General features: G+C 40.3%; 2 protein-coding genes across 7 annotated transcripts; one reads left to right on the top strand and one right to left on the bottom strand.

The window, feature by feature from the left end:
- The first annotated feature begins 111 nt into the window (after positions 1-111).
- On the top strand, positions 112-10,727 carry rilpl1 (Rab interacting lysosomal protein-like 1). 6 transcript variants are annotated; one of them, XR_009769914.1, is made up of 10 exons: positions 112-699; positions 2,517-2,664; positions 4,624-4,742; positions 5,592-5,822; positions 6,134-6,271; positions 6,831-6,881; positions 7,651-7,814; positions 7,889-7,987; positions 8,425-8,585; positions 9,518-9,597. XR_009769914.1 is itself a non-coding variant. In XM_061698461.1 (10 exons), the coding sequence occupies exons 1-10, from the start codon at positions 385-387 to the stop codon at positions 9,521-9,523; spliced, it is 1,359 nt and encodes a 452-aa protein (XP_061554445.1). In that variant the 5' UTR covers positions 112-384; the 3' UTR covers positions 9,524-9,599. The 6 variants fall into 6 exon arrangements, 5 of the variants coding, with proteins under 5 accessions (XP_061554445.1, XP_061554444.1, XP_061554447.1 ...); XM_061698461.1 differs by having other exon boundaries at positions 8,425-8,512; positions 9,518-9,599; XM_061698460.1 differs by lacking the exon at positions 8,425-8,585 and having other exon boundaries at positions 9,518-10,727.
- kmt5aa (lysine methyltransferase 5Aa) lies at positions 10,563-17,732 on the bottom strand. Its single transcript, XM_061698465.1, has 7 exons — positions 16,640-17,732; positions 15,908-16,061; positions 15,388-15,631; positions 15,202-15,289; positions 14,187-14,246; positions 13,691-13,881; positions 10,563-13,551 (listed from the first exon to the last, which is right to left on the bottom strand). Exons 1-7 carry the CDS (start codon positions 16,646-16,648, stop codon positions 13,341-13,343), a joined length of 957 nt encoding a protein of 318 aa, XP_061554449.1. The 5' UTR covers positions 16,649-17,732; the 3' UTR covers positions 10,563-13,340.
- Between the last annotated feature and the right edge of the window lie 117 nt (positions 17,733-17,849).

The following is a 17,849-nucleotide window of genomic DNA, read 5'->3' as shown; positions in this document are numbered from 1 at the left end:
TTGAAGGACATGTATTCCCATTTGGTTGTATTTTGAAGGATGTAGCCTTCCAGCATGACTCCCCGTCCTCCCAAGCGGTGGCGCTGCTTTTATTTTGAAAGGAGAGCGGAAAAGACGCTCCTAGCATGGCGGCCAGCTTTTCGCGAATTGTCAACGCAACGAAAGGGACAGCCGGGACCGGACAACGATCGGACCATCGGGGACGAATAAATCACTTTCAGTGTCTCCGTTGGCGACGTCGTAATGGACGTGCGATAGCCCGGTACATTTAGGTGGCGCTTTAAAGCTTGCCGGCGGAACTTAGCGGACTTGTTGTGTCGCGGAGGAAAGTTACGTTTGTGTCACGCGCAGCGGGAAAAAGGAGGAGGAGGAGGAGGAGAAGCCATGGAGGGCCACCGATACGTCCCGGAGGACCGCGGCGGGTCGGCCCTGGAGAAGAACCCGGCCGACCTGACGGTGATGGACGTGTACGACATCGCCGCGGCGGTAGGCCACGAGTTCGAGCGGATCATCGACCAGTACGGCTGCGAGGCTCTGTCCCGCCTCATGCCGAAGGTGGTGAGGGTGCTGGAGATCCTGGAGGTGATGGTGAGCCGCCACAGCATCGGCGGACCCGAGGCCGACGAGCTGCGCCTGGAGCTGGACGAGCTCCGGCTGGAGAGGACCGAGAGGCTGGAGAAGGAGAAGAAGCACCGGAAGGTAATACAATGGACCTCCGTTATTCGCGGGTGGGGTGGGGACCCGGCCGGACCGCAGATAATGGACGTCCGTTATAATTGCATTTTCATTTCATTCTTGAATAAGCATTGATGAATTGCCAGTAAGCATTTTCGGGGTCGAGTAGCCTCACATTCAATCATCACCACCGAGCCCTCTCTCAAAAGTAGTGCTTTGACACTAGTTTGTGGCATCTAGACGCAATGCACAAACTACTTCATATTTATGACAAAGAAACTGTAGGGACTTCTGCAATGTTATTTGAACACAAGAAGTCACCACAGAGTCAGCAAAGCTGACAATACTAGAAATGTAGGCTTTGTTCGTTTCCATACAGTATATCTTATCATATTTGTATAAATAAATGATATACATGTATTTTACTTTTGTCCGGAGACATCAGCCATTCGGCTTCAAACATCAAACCGTAGTCATTCTCATGAGTGTAGCATACACAGGAAGGCGGATACCCCGTTTTCCGAAGTTCCGCATACAGTGTCGTATTTTATTTTATTCACAGCAGAGCTCGGTGTACTTAATATTGTGGCTGCTAAGTCTATAATATAGTGGGATTTACTACTCCCCTTGGATAAAATGTGTTTCGTTACTGTTTAAAGTAGATTTTTTTTTTTTTAGATTGAAGTCGACCTTTTTCTCCTCCATTGTTGTCGTTTGTCAGTGTGTTTTGTTTTTCCAACTATTCGGTACTATTTCATAAAAAAGACTGGTCCCAAACAATGACAGAAGAGCTGGTTCTGTGCAGTGGATAAATCAATGAAAGATATAAAGTATAGTGTAAAGTAAAACCGTAGGGGCGCTAGAACTGAACCTTGGGGAACACCAGGTAGTGAAAATGTGTTCATATGATGCGGTATGCCCCTTTTCCACTGCATGTGACTGATTCAGCACGGCTCTACTCGCAACATTACTCTTTCTCCTTTGTAAAAGTAGGTACTATTTCTAGTATCTGGTTCCAAGCGTGTCAAGCATATACTATGTTGGCAAAAAACACATATGCTCGTGTTAGCTTAGCTGTCGTATTATACGCCACAGTCTCCACTTTGCTGCAGTACATTTTTTTTTTTTTTAATTCTGGCTGCCCTAAGTCTGTTGTCAGTTCAAATTATTTTCCTTCCTCATTCTCCTTCACTGTTCGTTGCCAACGAGCATTCAATGTGGTGTGCTGTTCCCTCCTTTCTCTAATTGTCTCCATCCATCCATCCATTTTCTGTGCCGCTTTTCTTCACTAGGGTCGCGGGTGTGCTGGAGCCTATCGCAGCTGTCTTCGGGCAAGAGGCAGGCTACACCCTGAACTGGTCGCCAGCCAATCACAGGGAACATATAAACAAACAACCTTTCCTACGCACATTCACACTTACGGGCACTCTAGAGTCTTCAATTAACCGACCATGCATGTTTTTGGGATGTGGGAGGAAACCAGAGTACCCGGACAAAACCCACGCAGGCACGGGGAGAACATGCAAACTCCACACAGGCCGGCCGGGATTTGAACCCCGGTCCTCAGAACTGTGAGGCAGATACGCTAACCAGTCATCCACCATGCTGCCGCCCTCAGTCTCCTCTTGGATAAAAGTTGTCTCCCTGCTGTGTAAAGTAAATCAGGAGAGCCGTGTTCTCCTTGAGCCTGTCGGGATTTGTTAGTAGGGTTTTAATTCCCATGATTTTCCCCACTTAAATGTACCATCATTGTAGAATAGTAGGGGCCCTACAATTGAACCTTGCGGAACACCATAAGCCAAACGGTTGCTAATGACATTTTGTTTTGAATTGCGGTTCAGGAGCTGGAGCTGGTAGAGGACGTGTGGCGAGGCGAGGCTCAGGATCTGCTCTGCCAAATTGCTCAACTGCAGGAGGAGAACAAGAGCCTCCTGGACAATGTGTCCACGCGAGACCCCGTGAGTGAGGACGAGCTGCAGAGGAACGAGGGTGAGTGAGTGTGCACAGTCTTTAGAAAACTCAAACTAAACTCCTTCATCCAGGACAGCACATTGTTGTATTTTATATTTGTCATCTGTTCACTCCTTGAACTGTGGTGTTGGCCTTGAATGGGTAGAAATGAAAATATACTGTAATATTTTTTCAGCATTTTTAGGGAAGTTTTGTTTTTCACTGGACTACTTGGCTCAAATAACATTGGTTCCTGATGGCATTTTGTCACTCCAAATTTTGTAGTTTTTCGTTTAAATAAAAAATACAAACTGTTTTCCTTCTCAAAGGTTTTTGGGAAGTGTTTTCATGTTTTACAAAATACGTATTTGGTAATAATTAGCCTAATAGCATAGTTCCCTAAGTCATATTTGAACATTTTTGGAACACATGAAAAAACACAATCTACAAAGTACTTTGGTATTTGTTTGTATTGATTTGGTAACCGTGAGTTAAAAATAATAAAAAATGAATTCTGTTAGGCTAATGATATTTTTACGATATATTTGTCACTCACCAATGACGAGCATTTATCTCTGAATTTTGTGGATTTTTTTTTATTGTCCTTTAGCCAATGGCATGCATGCATGTAATTTTGCAACTTTGCGAATTATGTTTTTGTAGTTTTTTTTGTTTTTGTTTAAAAAAATTTCAGGTTTCATATTAGGCCTTAAAAGGAAAAGAATACAATTTTTATTTTTACTGCAGTTTTAAAGATTGTTTTCAAAAAATTTTAAATGCACATTTTATATTTCTACATATCTTCTATAATAATTATTATTATTAATATTCTATAGTTGTAACCAAAGGTTGTGACTTTTTTCGTGTTAATTCAAAATAAATATCATATTTTTAACTGCTGTTCTTTGGAAGTTTTTTTTCGCCTTTTCGAAAATGTATTTTATATTTAGATTTTATACGTATTTCGTATTATCATTATTTTATATCTGTCTCTGGACATTTCTGGGCTCATTGTTGGGTATTCATATTTAAATGATTTGTATTCAAGAAGGGAAGAATGAAGATGTGGTTTTTGGTGTGTGCACAATCACAAAGGAAGCCTTCTCTTTGCTGCTTGTACACAGAGGCCGCAGTCAGTCTTGAGCGCACACACTAGCCTCAGTGTTCACACACATATAAACACCTGCTCCACACACGCTTTCGGCACACTAATGTTGACATGGTTTCAAACTATTCCGGTGTGGTAAAGTCAACCAGGGTTGAGATCTTGATTAGATTGAATGACATCTTGATGTGCTCAAACAAGGGACAACTTTTAGTTTTTTGTTAATTAGTTCACAACGTTGGCAAAGCTATGGGGACATGTCAGTATATGCTGTATTTATTTGAGGAAATGTAATATTTACTGTCTCTGTCTTGCACTTTTCAAATAATATGCTATATGCTGGACATTCAGTATATACAGTCGTCATTTGAGGAAATTCAGTGTATACGTATTTATTTGAGAAAATCCAGTATACATTCTGTATCCTTAAAAAAATACAGTACATATTGCATTTCCTCAAATAAATGCGGTATATGCAGGACATACAGTATCTACCGTTTATTTGAGGAAAACCAGTATATACCATATTTCCTGAAATGAATATGGTGTAGTGAATTTCCTCAAATAAATATGGTATATAACGAATTTCCTGAAATAACGTCATGTCGTCAATAAATGCTTCCCGCATTTACAGTTGTGTGAACAAACGTCTTCTTGTTTTAGTTGTTAACATTGGCTAATTGGGCATTTCTTTGCTAGTCAGTTCACAATGTTAGCAAAGCTATGGGAACACTTCGTTGTGCCAAGTTATTAATAATATATATACCAAATTGTCAATGAACATACATTTTTACTTTTTTTTAATTAAGTATATTTCATAGTCTTAAATGAAGCAGTTGAATCAGTACTTCTACTTTTTACTTGAGTATTTCTGTCGCCCGTGTTTATGGCAGGCATGAGCGAGCGTGAGCGTCAGGTGATGAAGAAGCTGAAGGAGGTGGTGGACAAGCAGCGGGACGAGATCCGAGCCAAAGACCGCGAGCTCACGCTCAGAAGCGAAGACATCGAGGCGGTAAGGCTCCGAAAACAATCACGTCATGTCAACTTTTTGTTTACAACTACGGCTGGCTTTCCAATAAATACAGTTTTTACAGAAGACACCCAAAACACATATTTTGTCTATTAATTGTTCTCTGGCCACTCCTTGAAGTGTTCTGATTTATATTTATATATATATATATATATCCACACACACACACACACACTACCGTGCAAAAGTATTGGCCCTCTTTTCAAATTCTTATATTTTTGCCTGATTTCAGTAGTTGCTGCTGAGAATGGCCCAACCAATTAATAGGTTTAGGGGGCCATTACTTTTTCATACAGTTAACTTTGAAAAGGTTTTTTTTTTTCCTTAATAAATGAAATCACCATTGAAAAACAGCATTTTCTTGAGCTTATATTTGTCGGATATTTACATTTATTTGATGATCTTGAACATTTTTGGGGAAACTATGCAAAAATATAAGAATTTGAGAAGGCCAATACATTTTCACGGCACTGTATTAAAAAAAAAAAAAAAAAAAAAGAACCAACCATGAAATATTATTTCATATACCGTATTAATAATATATATACAAATATTTTATAATACATCTTTATATAAGTTAATATAATCACATAATATAGAATAAAAATGTTATGTAAAATACTTGACAATAAATTGTATTAATTCATAATTGTATGGAAATACCATCTTGTAAATTCTGCATTAATATTTTTCAATTAAATAACACAAATGTGCACATAGTGCTTGTTGTGTGTATTTCACTGTACTGTATTGACTATTGGGGCCTGGAGGGTTGTAGTTTTTCCATATGAACTACAAATATGGAGGTGAAACCAAATTTCCCCGTTCCAGCTCCAGCAGCAGCAGTGTCGTCTCATGAAGATCAACCACGACCTGCGCCACAAGATCTCAGTGATGGCGGCTCAGGGCAAAGCGCTGATCGAGCAGAAGGTGGAGCTGGAGGCCGGCGCGCAGACCCGCGGTCAAGAAGTGGGAGCCCTGCTGCAGGAAGTGGCGCGCCTAAGGGAGCGGCTGAAGGGCCAAGCCCAGGGAGCTCCGCCTCAGCCCCCCTCGCCGGCAGAGGTAACCCGCACCTCCCTTGCGCACGCGCCAGAATATTGTTTTTTAATTGGACAATAAATGCCACCCTTAATAGATGCCTCTCTCATCTTTTATAAATAAATGCTTACTTGTAATATTTGGGGGCATTAGGTATTTACTATATTTATTCAAATATATATATATATATATATATATATTTAAGAAATTCTGTATTCATTCACGTACTCCATATTTATTTAAGGAAACGTATTCCATCTTTGTTATTGCTGTGTAGCTTGCTCATAAAAAAAACAACACAAATCTGTCGTTCACACGTCAATCTTCTTAACCAGTGCGAAGCTAAAGTTGTGGCAGGGGCGGAGGGTTGGTGGGAATCATCGACCCCCCCGCCGCCCCCGTCACCGCCGCCCAGCTCGCTCAGCCCCGACGGGCCTGACGAGGACGAGGACGACGAGGCGGCGTTGCTTTGGGTAAAGCAGCCTGACCAACAACACTGGGATGATGATCAGTGACTGCATGGTGTGCAACTAACGGTCATGCCGGGACAGGGGTGTGAAGTTTCATGCGGCAACATCTCGCTTGGTTGGGTTCTGTGTGAAATTTCAAAGTGGTCATGGCTCTGATGATGCCATTTTGCAAGATCACTGTGTGACAAAAAGCTTACGACTCATTAAGATGTCCTCAAATAAAAGCCTTAACTCAAATATAGAAAATCACATACCTCCCTAAAAACAGACACACGCATTACACAATGGCACAACATACTGACCCACTTTACAATACAATATTCGGAAGTATTAAAATAATATTAAAATCTGTACCAGCCTTAGCATATCTATCGCTCTATTAAATACCTGGCGCTCTGCAATTGAATAGGCCATTGTTTGAGGAACTCGGCCGTGTGTTGTTTGCTGAGTGCAGTGAGCATCGAACAGGTTATGTCCAAGAATTAATTTGGGAGGGAAAAAAAAAAAAAATCAAAATGATAATGAAAGGCAAACAATGAGGCGTGCTGTGTTGTGCCACCAGGAGGCCATGTGCGATGAAGACATGCCTGCTGTGTACCAATATTTCACCAAGGTATCAGCATTTCCTGTCTCGCCAATGGAAAGCCCTTTAAGCGTTTATTGCGTATCATTGATACCCGTTTTAAGGTCCATGCACTAGTACGCTCTTTGTCCTCACTAGTAGAGCAATTCAGTGCATTAGTAGAACGACTAGGGTGCACTAGTACAGTGTTGCTCAAAATGTTTCATTAAGTATCACCGAAAATAAATAAATATATAAATACTTGGCTCTCCAAGTACCACCATTTAAATACAGTAGCGTAGTAGGCCCCGGTGTTCATCAAAAAACAAGGCAGAAATATAGGAAAATAAAATAACTGTACTTGAATGGCTCAATTCAAATGCATTACACATAAAAGTAAAAAAAAAAAAAGACTGTACTTAAATATTCTAAAAAAATAAATGCAAATGTATTGTCCCTAAAAGTTAAATACAATTGAACTGTACTTAACAAATGTACTTTGATGGATTAAAAAAAAAAAAAAAAGTTTGAGCTACTTTATATTATGCAGTTTGAACATTTAACAGTGATTCTTTCACATAAAACTAGGGGGAGCCCGAGTACCACTAGTGGTACTTGTACCACACTTTGAGAACTACTGCACTAGTAGAATGACTATGTACTACTAGTAAAAAAAATTTCCAAGACCAGCGTACTAGTACACAGACTTTAGGCTGGATATCAAGTATATGAACTCAATGCTCAAATGGCTTTCCATGCCCACGCCGTTCTACTCATGTCACTACCTCTAAGTGATACATAATCGTCTCTCCTCTCTCAGGAGGCTCTGTGCCAGGAGGAAGAGACCACTACGGAGATCCCGGACTCCAAGGACCCCAACCGGGCCCGGTTCACCCTGCAGGAGTTGCGGGACGTTCTGCACGAGCGCAACGAGCTCAAAGCCAAAGTCTTCCTGCTGCAGGAGGAGCTGGCCTACTACAAAAGGTCCGCACATGACGACATCATTTACGTTAATATTCATAACGTGCTTATAAGCTGTAACTAAAACGGACTTGTAGCGACGAAATGGAGGACGACACGGCCGCTCCCGGTCCCGAGCCCGAACCCAGGACGAGATCGCGTTCTGCTGTGCAGCCAGAGTCCGGAATCAAACGCCTGTATGTTGTTTACACAATCACGCACACACACAAAATGCTCACACTCTCAAACACAAACACACTCACGCATACTAAAGCACTGACACACAACACACTCACACACATCCAAAACACAGACAGACACACACGCAAAGACCAAATTCAGAGCCGTACCATAGGACCTGTTATTCATCGACCTTGAACAGCAAAACAGAATGTGTGCACTTTCACACAGTGACGTACCGATGTCGATTCGATTGTGTTTAAAATACGAGAGCGATTCCAGTAACGGGACGAGAAATGGGAGTGTACCCGTCCGTATCCAGGCATTGTGAAACTTGAGCCTTTGTGGTTGGTTTTGTCAAGGTGAAGACTTTGACAAGAGTCCTTGTCGCCCCCCCCCCCCCTCCCCCTCCCCCTCCACCCCCCGTCCTGCCCTGCCCTGCTCTGTGTGACAGGATCTTCACGGCCTTCATGCCCATGGTGGCGGCGGGTTTGATCCGCGATGACCCCACTTTACAGCCTGCCAGAGGCTTCGCGTCACTCGTATGAGCCGCAATTTTTCCACCCTAACCTCCTTTTTAATACCAACAAGTCCCAGTCGGCTAGCTTAACAATGGTAATGGTGTGACTTGACACTAAGAACTAATATAACATTTCCGCAAAGATGTTTTCAACGCTTTGAAACAGCTCTCGGGCAAAATCTCCAGACAGAGTTTGTAACGGAAATGGCTAAAATGACTTCAAAATTGCAGACTTTGTCTTTTCAAGCATGGTTTTTCGATGTGTTTTTGTGTCTACCCATGATAGACATGCTGACCAAACTTCATGTTCTTCAGTGAAACTAGCTCTGACCTTGTGGCTGTGACCTTTTAGCATTTCCTGTTTTATGGCGAGTCATTGAACTTTACCGCCCACACGAAATGACGAAAACACAAATTGTCACCAATTTAGTGTCGCCCATCTGTCTGGCATTCAGGGTTCAAGTTTGGTAGTAGTCGGACCAAATCTCTAGGATAGGTTTGCCTTCCAAGACCCCTGGAATTCTCCAAAATGATCCTAAAATGGCTGACTTCCTGTGTCTTTTCAGGCATAGCTTCTTGAGACTTTTTGTGGGTCTACTCACGGTAAACGTGTTTACCAGATTTCAGGTTGCTAAATTGAAATAGGCTTTGGGGGGTTGAATTTTCCCAAAACTCTCGATAGCCCTGGCAATGGCCAAAATGACCTTAAAATGTTCCCTTTGAACCAGAACAGCTTACTCTCTGTGTGTTTTCAGGTGTTGTATTTTTTTTGTTGGTCTACTCATGATACACGTCCCTACCAAATTTCATATTGCTAAGTAAAACTGGCTTTGAGTTCTGGAGGGTGCTTCTGAGCCTAAATGGCCACTTCAAATCAAAATAGTTTTCCTGTCTGTTTTCAGGCATGGCTTCTTGACACTTTTTGTGGTTCTACTCATGATAAACACACCTACCAAATATCATGTTGCTAAGTCAAGCGGGCTTGCGGGGCTGAATGAGTGAAATCATTCTTTCTTTTTGTTCTCAGGTTTAATTTGTTTTCCCGTGACAAGCAGCGGAGTTGGCAGAGGGGCAACGCACACGACGACACGTTCACCGAACAAGCCCAGGAGGCCTTACCGCACTTTTAGCCGCCACATCCAAGACAGCCTTAAAAAAAACGTTTTATTTTTGCATGTTCCCCATGAACTGTTTTCTTTAGGCGTAACCATGACATACTGTATGCAAATGAGGCATTATTGAATTTAATTCCCTGGTGTTTATACCTACGGCGCTGAAAAGATAGAAGGGGAAACACTAAATTCAGGGTTGGGGAACCTACAGCCAATCAGAGCATGTAACGCCAGCCAAACATGCAATTCTTAGCAACAAAATAAAGCTATCCCTTTGTAGGAGTTCCCAAAGTACGAACCCTGGAATTCACCGTGAAATGACAGCTTCAAACCAAAGTGTCCGACTTTCTCTTCCATTCCGATTATGGGTCCTTGAGACTTTCTGCACGGGGAAAGCACTTAAAAAAAAAATTGGTGCATTTTCGGGCATTTCGTGGCCCCCCGAATAAGGCTGAAGTGACTCTAGGAGCAATCGGACAAAATCTCTGGGCGGAGTCCATCTGAAGGACCGCTGGAAAAGTCCGAAATGAGCCTAAGATGGCCGCTTCAAAACCAAAATGGTTGACTTTGCGTCTTTGTGGGCATGACTTGGAAAAGGCTACCCCAACTCTGCACTGAAGGGAAAATATACATCAAACTCCTATCAACACTACCAGCTGTACAGAAGTGAGGATTTTGAACACTGTGTGATATTTTAACCATTCTAATGACTCATGAATATGGCCTTGTTTTTGACTTTACAACTTATTTTTTCTCTTTTATTTTCACTGTTTTGAGGAGCCAGATTTCTGCTTTGTGGTGCGGGAAGTACTTTTTTTTTTTTCCGACAATAACAACTGCACCAGCAGTTTTAAGCCTGACTGGAATTTCAAATGCTATTTTTAGCGCACTGAATATTTGTAATCTATGCAAGATGCAGAGGGAAAGAAATATTTTTGTTTTTTATTTTTCCATGGAAAAAAAGGAAACCCAAGTGAAATGTTATTTGCATATGACAAGTTTATTCCTAAAGCCCAGCATTAAGACCTATTGGCTGCTATAGCACCTATGACGACATCCTAAAATGGCGGCTATTATTGCAACAAGTCAATGTAAAAAAAAGAATAAAAAAACATATTTAAAGGAGAGCCAGACGATGCTAATGGGATACTTGTTTCTTAAAAATCCAGAAATTCAATAATATACTGACTATGTTGGAACATATGTGCGTTGTCCTTGTTCATGTTTCAACAACACTTCGACTACATATAAAAATAAAACTACATCCTAGACCAGTGGTTCGCAACTGGTGTGACCCCGGGACCCGCATTTTCCAATTGTTGCAAAGTCGCGACTCATTTTTATAGAAGTTTAGAACACTAAAAGCATTTTTGTTGTTCTTTAAAAACAGCCTCTGAAAACATGTACAGTACATTATATGTTTAAATGCTGTTACAAATGAGTTTGACACCGCCAAAAGCATATCGGTAGCCATGTTCCTCGTTTGCCAGAGGCTGAGCTGCACTGTATTTGTTTAATTTGTTCCAAGTGGGAACTTGTTACACCTCTGTACTGTAACGGAGAACAACAACAACAAAACAGAAGACATTTTTTTACTAGGCTACGGCTAGCAGGCTTGTCTTATTTTATCTTCCCTTTAAGACTTTTAACGCCTTCTCATAGTTAACTTTTTAAACCCGAAATAAACTATTCATTTTGACAATTTGCAGCCGGACTGTTTACCCTTAGCAGAATTAGCTGGCAGAGGCTACAGCTACTTGCCTTCATTTAGCATTAAGACTGGCAGAACACTTTCCAATAATAAACGTGTAATCGTTTTTAAAATTGTCATTTCAACAATTTGCAGCCCGACTTGTTTACACGAGTTAGATGAAAATTCCATTGTTACCAAGGAGTGTTACGGCCACACAGAAAAGAAAATATATATACCAAGAATAAGCCCCCCCATGATACAAATTTTAAAACAAAAACAATTAAAGAAAATTGGAATATTACAAGAATAAAATCTAACGAGGAAAAGTCATTTAACAAATGAATTTCAAAATTCGCCCCCACTACTCCTCTTAGCCTTCCTTTGCCTTGTAAATTTACAATGTTAATCTCGTAAATAAAATACACAACACTGAACTCTTTTTTGAGAACTATTCTCATTGTACTGACTTTCTCAGAATTTCGTTTTCCAAAAATAGGATTTTATTCCCATTACTTTATTCTTGGAAAAAATTCAAACTATCATCAATAAATACGACAATTCTTCTCATCCTACAACTTCATCATTCTCATTAAGATGATGACTATTCTCCTGTCATTTAAACTTTACCCTAAAAAGAAAACAACTTTATTCTTGTAAGAAAATGAATTTTATTATTAAGGAAAATGACTGTATTTGACATTATCATTGAAAAATCAAAAGATTACATTGGTTCTCATATTTTATCCTAAAAAAAAAAAGGAATCCCTGAAAAAATTGTGACATCCTTGTAAGAGTACAATTTATCCTTGTAAAATTCCAGCTATTATTTCTCCTAAAAGTACGTTATTCTCATTCTTGTAATATGACTCTTCTCCTAACATTTCAAAATTTTCAGAAGCTAACAACTTTTTCTCACAAAAGTATTGGTACTTTTGTGAGAAAAAGTAATAATTAAAAAAAAATAATTAATTACCATAACATCACGAGTTTGTTCTCATTCTGGTAACATTTCAATTTGTATTCTCATTCTTCTAAAATACACTATTTTCATAGGATGACGACTCTCCTCGTAGAATTTAAAAAAATAATTCTCAAAAGGACATTTCCCCTGAAAACTGGACTTTAATCTTGAAAGATTATACCTTTATTGTTTTAAAATTATATATATATATATTTTTTTTTAACTTTGATTGTAAAATAACTTTTCCCCCTATGAAATGTAACTTTTTTTACCCCATGAATTAGGCTTCTTAGAATTAGAATTCTCACACTATTTTTTTGTGAATTTGACTTCCCTCACAAGTCTTCTTTTGGTACAATAACGACTTTTTCTTAGAAGTGTTTTTCTTGAATGCGACCCTTTTTTTCTGAAAAAATAATGGCCTTACTACTCATAAGATTGCAATTGTTTTGTTTTTTTAAACGATGACAACTTTTTCTCATAATAGGTTTTCTTAATCAAATGTGACCCTTTTTCTTCAAATAACTAGGACCTTAATCTTCCAAATCTTTTTTTCTCTTGAAAATAAGATTCTAAAAAGGTCTTAACATGACTTGATTGTCATAAAAAACAACGTGTTCCTGGTAGAATAATTACTTTATTTTCTTTTCAGTGTGGCCCACATGTAAAAGCTTGTAAAAAAAAAAAGCTATTTTTGCAAAAATAAACAGAAGTAGACCCTCTAAAAATGTGTTTGCAATTCATCCAACTGTAAAAAACAAGCAAAAGCCCATAATTCAAAGATACCGTGTGAAGAATGTTCTAGATTGAATTCAGTGTCCTTTAAAAACTAGTGCAGTAATAAGCTCAAAAAAAAAAAAAAGTATAAAAATGCACCAACCTGTAGAAGTATGCCCACGTGCGTCATTCGTAGAAAATGTGTAGAGAAAAAAATAAAGTGTGTATGAAGCACGACTCCCAAAACGGCTTTGTGGTGAAATTTCAGGATTAACTGAAAGGGCAACATAACTGTTGCAGGTGACCTTAATTTGACCTCTACATTTTTGGGAGTTGTGTTTATAAATAAAAGAGGTTCTCCCTGGAGTTAGTGTTTGAGCCACGGGTACGCAGCGATGGACGCCTTGCTTCGGTCGCCGTAGTCGTACAGCAGCTCCTCGCCCTCGTCGATGTCCCGCGACGCCACCAGGATGAGGTGCGGCGTGCCGTCCACGTCGTGCAATTTGGTCTGCAGGTTGCCGCTCTTGCTGTGATTGATCAGACGCCCCAGACGCTTGGTCTCTTTGGTAGCGTCCACGCTGGATGTGGAACATAGTGTGGTGTGACAAAAAGGCCTGCTTTCATTTCAATGGGATTTTTCGCTCGGAAAATATGGAATTGTGGGAAAAGTGGGAAATGTTTGCTCTTCAGCATTGGACGCAATGAGTGACCACGTACCAGTAAGATTTACAGAGGTACTGAAAGTAGTACATGTAGCAGCCCGTCTCCGGGTTCTGGGCGTACTCCGCCTCCCGCTTTTTGGCGTCTGCCATCTCCAGGAGATCTCCGTGGTACTCCACCACGTACTCGCCTTTCCGGAAGTATCGCGTGGCAAACACCGCTCGGCCCTTTCCCTCCATGTGCCGCACCTTCAAAGTAGGATTGCCACACGTTGCTTCCAAATGTGCAATCTGGATCAGATCTGGATTAACCTTGATTTGACACCACCCCACCCCACATTATGTTTTTCTTTTTCATCTGGATTAAACTGTATGTGCTAAGTTTTTTTTTTTTTATTATTGTGATAATTGTGGCTTCTCGACTTAATTAAAATGCTAACATAGGCACAATCTGGATCAGATCTGGATTGAATTAAATAGCTTTCACTCATTATAGACATATTTCTTCCTGGCATCTTCCAGGTGTAAGTAGTGTAAACAGGAAAGGTCCGTACTTGCATTCCTTCCTCTATCCCGTTTGTGATGAGGTGGTCAATGAGGTGCTTCTGTTCACACTGGACAGAAAACAACAGCTGGTTAGTGCCTGGTTTGTAGCGTTAACTGAATGAATATTATTACCTCCAGTAATAATAAGACAAAATGTAAAAAATAAAATTAAAAAAATCCTACATAAACAACAAATGACAAACATTTGCATTGCTGTTTCATTTGCAATCTGGATGCGATCTAGAGTCAAACCAGATTTTACATTTTTTAATCATTGATTATACAAGACTGATCAATTTGAATATTTTTAATGACCTCACCCATGCACGCATTCTCACCACAACTTTTATCGGCAAAATATGCGCAATCTGATTCAGATCTGGATTAAACTTGACAACTCATTATTAAAATGTATTTATTAGTAAAATGTATTTATTAATATAATCACTGATATTGACATTATCGATGTGTGGCTTTTCACTCAAATCACTTTCAAATGTTAAATTTGGAACAGATCTGGATTAAACTTGATTTCACTTTTTATTTTAGGATTTTGCACATTATACACAACCTTTTTCAACCTTTGATCTTTTTTTATTGGCAATGTGTGATTCTCACGTGAATTTAAATGGCTGACAAACATCTGGCAGATCTGGATTAAACAAAACAGCTTCTAGCTGTGCATAGACATCGCATGTAGAAAATTTAATTAACATTATATTTAAATTGTGTCAAATGTGAACTCTGGATCAGATTTCTCTTGATTATTTGTTTATTTTTTTGTGAATTAAAAATAAATGAATAAGGGCATATCTAATTACATTAATGTGCAGATCAGATGTTGATTAAACTTGATGGGACAGTTTTTTTTTAATTTACACATTATGTCTTAATTTTTTTTTCTATCATATTTATTAACATTAATGTGTAGATTCTCAGCTAAATGTATTTGTCTTACAAATGTGCATTTTGGATTGGAACTGGATGCAACTTGATTTGACAAATCGAAACGTTTCAGGTTACCTTGAGCTCCGTTTTACTTTTTCGTGAGCTGCGTCTTATTGGAAAGAAGTCTGTAACTTTTTTGTTCTGGGAGTTTTTCCCTCGGGGGCTATTCGGGAGAGACAAAAAAATAAAAATAAAAAAAGAACGCATGAGACATGCGATAAATCAACCAAAGGTGGTTAAAAGTGACAAAAACACACGCACATTTTGGGCATGGCTCGCTTTTGCTGCTTGCGGCGGGGCACAGCAGAGCTTCGGTTGCTACTGTGCAAAGGAGCGGGATGCCTGTCGGCAGCGAGCTGCATGGGGCGCTCTGCAGCAGGCTCAAGGCGACATTGAAGCTGTGGAGGTGATGTACATTCGTCTGACCAGCAAGAGGAAAGATGCCTTGCCGTGTCCGAAGAGTGGCAATCTTTCGCGGTCGGGCCGATACCATTTGCGATTGGGCCTGGTGGGAAGGGAAACAAATCTATATTTAACATTAGTTTATTCATCATCGGTAGGTAAGTATTTATGTTATGTCAACAAGGTTTTTCTGCTTATAAAATTTGGCGGTGGCTGCCTCCACCGAATTTCGGGCCACCTCTGTCATCATAAAAACTGTTATAATATTGTTTGTCTTGTATGTGCGATTGATAGTCAGAATGGTACAACTTCTGGCTCAATTTGAGCCAGGAAAAACCCTGGTCCAGCGTTTACTAAACCACTACTACATGTTTCACACCTTCTCCCAACCACTGGACATCTCTCCTCTGGCAACACTGGGAAGTACTTCTTCCCTCCTGCGCCATGTTGGTCAACTTGTCATCGCGGACCGGAGACGCCGACTGAGGACAACTTGAAGCGGGGGCACAGTGTTGACTGCATAAGATTTCCTCCTGGAGCAGAAGCAAGAGTCACATCTGTATAATGTGCTGAAAATACTGTAGAGTGGATGTAAAAGGTTAATTTTGGGAAGAAATGTTGGCGTATTATTTATTTCTGTGGAAATTGAGGCACATTAACCCATTAATGTTTCAAAGCTTGTTTGGCATCAGGCATAAAAAAGCAAATCCAAGAAGAGAAAAAAAACTATATTTTGAATTGCTTTTTACAATGGAGTGGGAAATCCACACCCACTCCAACAGTTCCCTTTAAACGGTCAAAGCACAAAGGCGACAGGCCTAATATGAAGGACGACTAAATAACAAAAAGGAACATACAATGCACTTTAAAGGCTTTTCTCTGGTTTTAAATTCGCCACCTTTGCCGTTTTAAAGTTAAATTAAACGTGGGGAAATTATAGCTAGCTATCAGGCATGAGCAGAAAGCTCGTTTTCGTGTGGACTAACCAACAAACGTTTTACACTCTGGTGTGTAAAATTCAACTCAAGAAGTTCATATTTGGCCACTTTTATGTTCCTGACCTCAGGTGAGACGCTGGGACATTTTGTCGAACATGTTGTCTCAAACTTACCCCGTTCATGTCCGACTGGTCCCCCGAGGCTCCAGCCTCAGCTCGCTCCTGCTGCCCCCGGCCGTCCCTTCGAGGACGACAGGCTAGCTCCGAGGAGACAAAACCGTCGGCCGTCTTCACCTTCACGCAGCTCAAACCATTGAGGCGTCCACGGCTGTTAAGAGTTCACCATTTTTTCGACGAATTGTACCAGCGGTGGAATGGGGAAATGTCGCCGCCTGTAGTCCGTACTTTACTGTAGTACAGTAATTCTAACAAAGTATATGCGTGTTTTATTTTACAGCGTTTATCGTTGTGGCTACCTTATCATGTGTATATTATCTAAAAATATTACTACTAGTGTGCATTCAAGTGTACAAATGTGTGTGTGTGTGTGGCCGTGGCCGTAACTGAAGCGGAAACCCCGACGACGAAATCAGTGTCGTCACTTCCGCTTTTGCATCGAACACGTTCATTACATATTGCTCTCATTTCTATCTTTTGTACAATACATTTTAGTTCCTGCCTTCCTAGCGACCCACACTACTTTCGTCTCTGAGGAACGCTTTTAATGTGAATGAGACAAGCCGTATGTCACAAACATAGATATGAAGAATAGATGCGCCAGTGTGCTGTAGCGTCACGACTGTAACTCACGTGCCAACCTGGCGGCCGTGTTGCAGGGGTCGATGTTCCCATCAAAGGCATTGAAAATTAGTAGTAACTCGCTAATTTCGCAACCGATTTTCACGAGGTTTATTTTCTTACCAACGCCAAAGAGTGTGTTATCAATACAGATTTTTTTTTAAACCCAAAATATATTTACTTGTTAATGTTTACGCCGAGTTCTCTTGTTGTAATTGTACGCAGTTGTATGCAACCATATGCCGCACAATGTACTGGCATCCTTTCTTTCAGTTTTCTTGCCATCCGGACATGGAATGCGCTGACGTCTTTGCTCCTCTTAACTTAGCGGCCCCGTAGGCACACTGCTCAAAACGGCGTGTCGAATCACCTATTCATATCTGTGGTCACACACAACATACTAGAGCCCAACCGATAACAGATTAATCGACCTATTAATCTAAAAAAATATAATGAATAAAGAAACCTCTTTTTAGGTCCCTTAATGCTTACAGCAACAAAGATGAATGACAGACAAAACTTTTGACTTTTTTTTTTTTTTTTTACAATACTTCCCCTACGTCCTTCGTATTTTTTTAATTTTACA

Source organism: Phycodurus eques, chromosome 15 (assembly GCF_024500275.1).
Source record: "Phycodurus eques isolate BA_2022a chromosome 15, UOR_Pequ_1.1, whole genome shotgun sequence".
In the NCBI taxonomy this organism is placed as follows: Eukaryota; Metazoa; Chordata; class Actinopteri; order Syngnathiformes; family Syngnathidae; genus Phycodurus; species Phycodurus eques.
This window is presented reverse-complemented; position numbering and strand designations above follow the sequence as displayed.

Excerpts from the sequence above, each read along its gene's own strand:
- rilpl1 (XM_061698460.1), top strand. The coding sequence starts at position 385 with ATGGAGGGCCACCGATACGTCCCGGAGGACCGCGGCGGGTCGGCCCTG. Across the intron at positions 6,272-6,830 it reads ACGAGGCGGCGTTGCTTTGG|GAGGCCATGTGCGATGAAGA; the intron begins GTAAAGCAGCCT and ends TTGTGCCACCAG. Across the intron at positions 7,815-7,888 it reads GAGCTGGCCTACTACAAAAG|CGACGAAATGGAGGACGACA; the intron begins GTCCGCACATGA and ends ACGGACTTGTAG.
- kmt5aa (XM_061698465.1), bottom strand. Across the intron at positions 15,632-15,907 it reads TGTCCAGTGGTTGGGAGAAG|GCCCAATCGCAAATGGTATC; the intron begins GTGTGAAACATG and ends CCTTCCCACCAG. Across the intron at positions 13,552-13,690 it reads TACCTCTGTAAATCTTACTG|CGTGGACGCTACCAAAGAGA; the intron begins GTACGTGGTCAC and ends TTCCACATCCAG.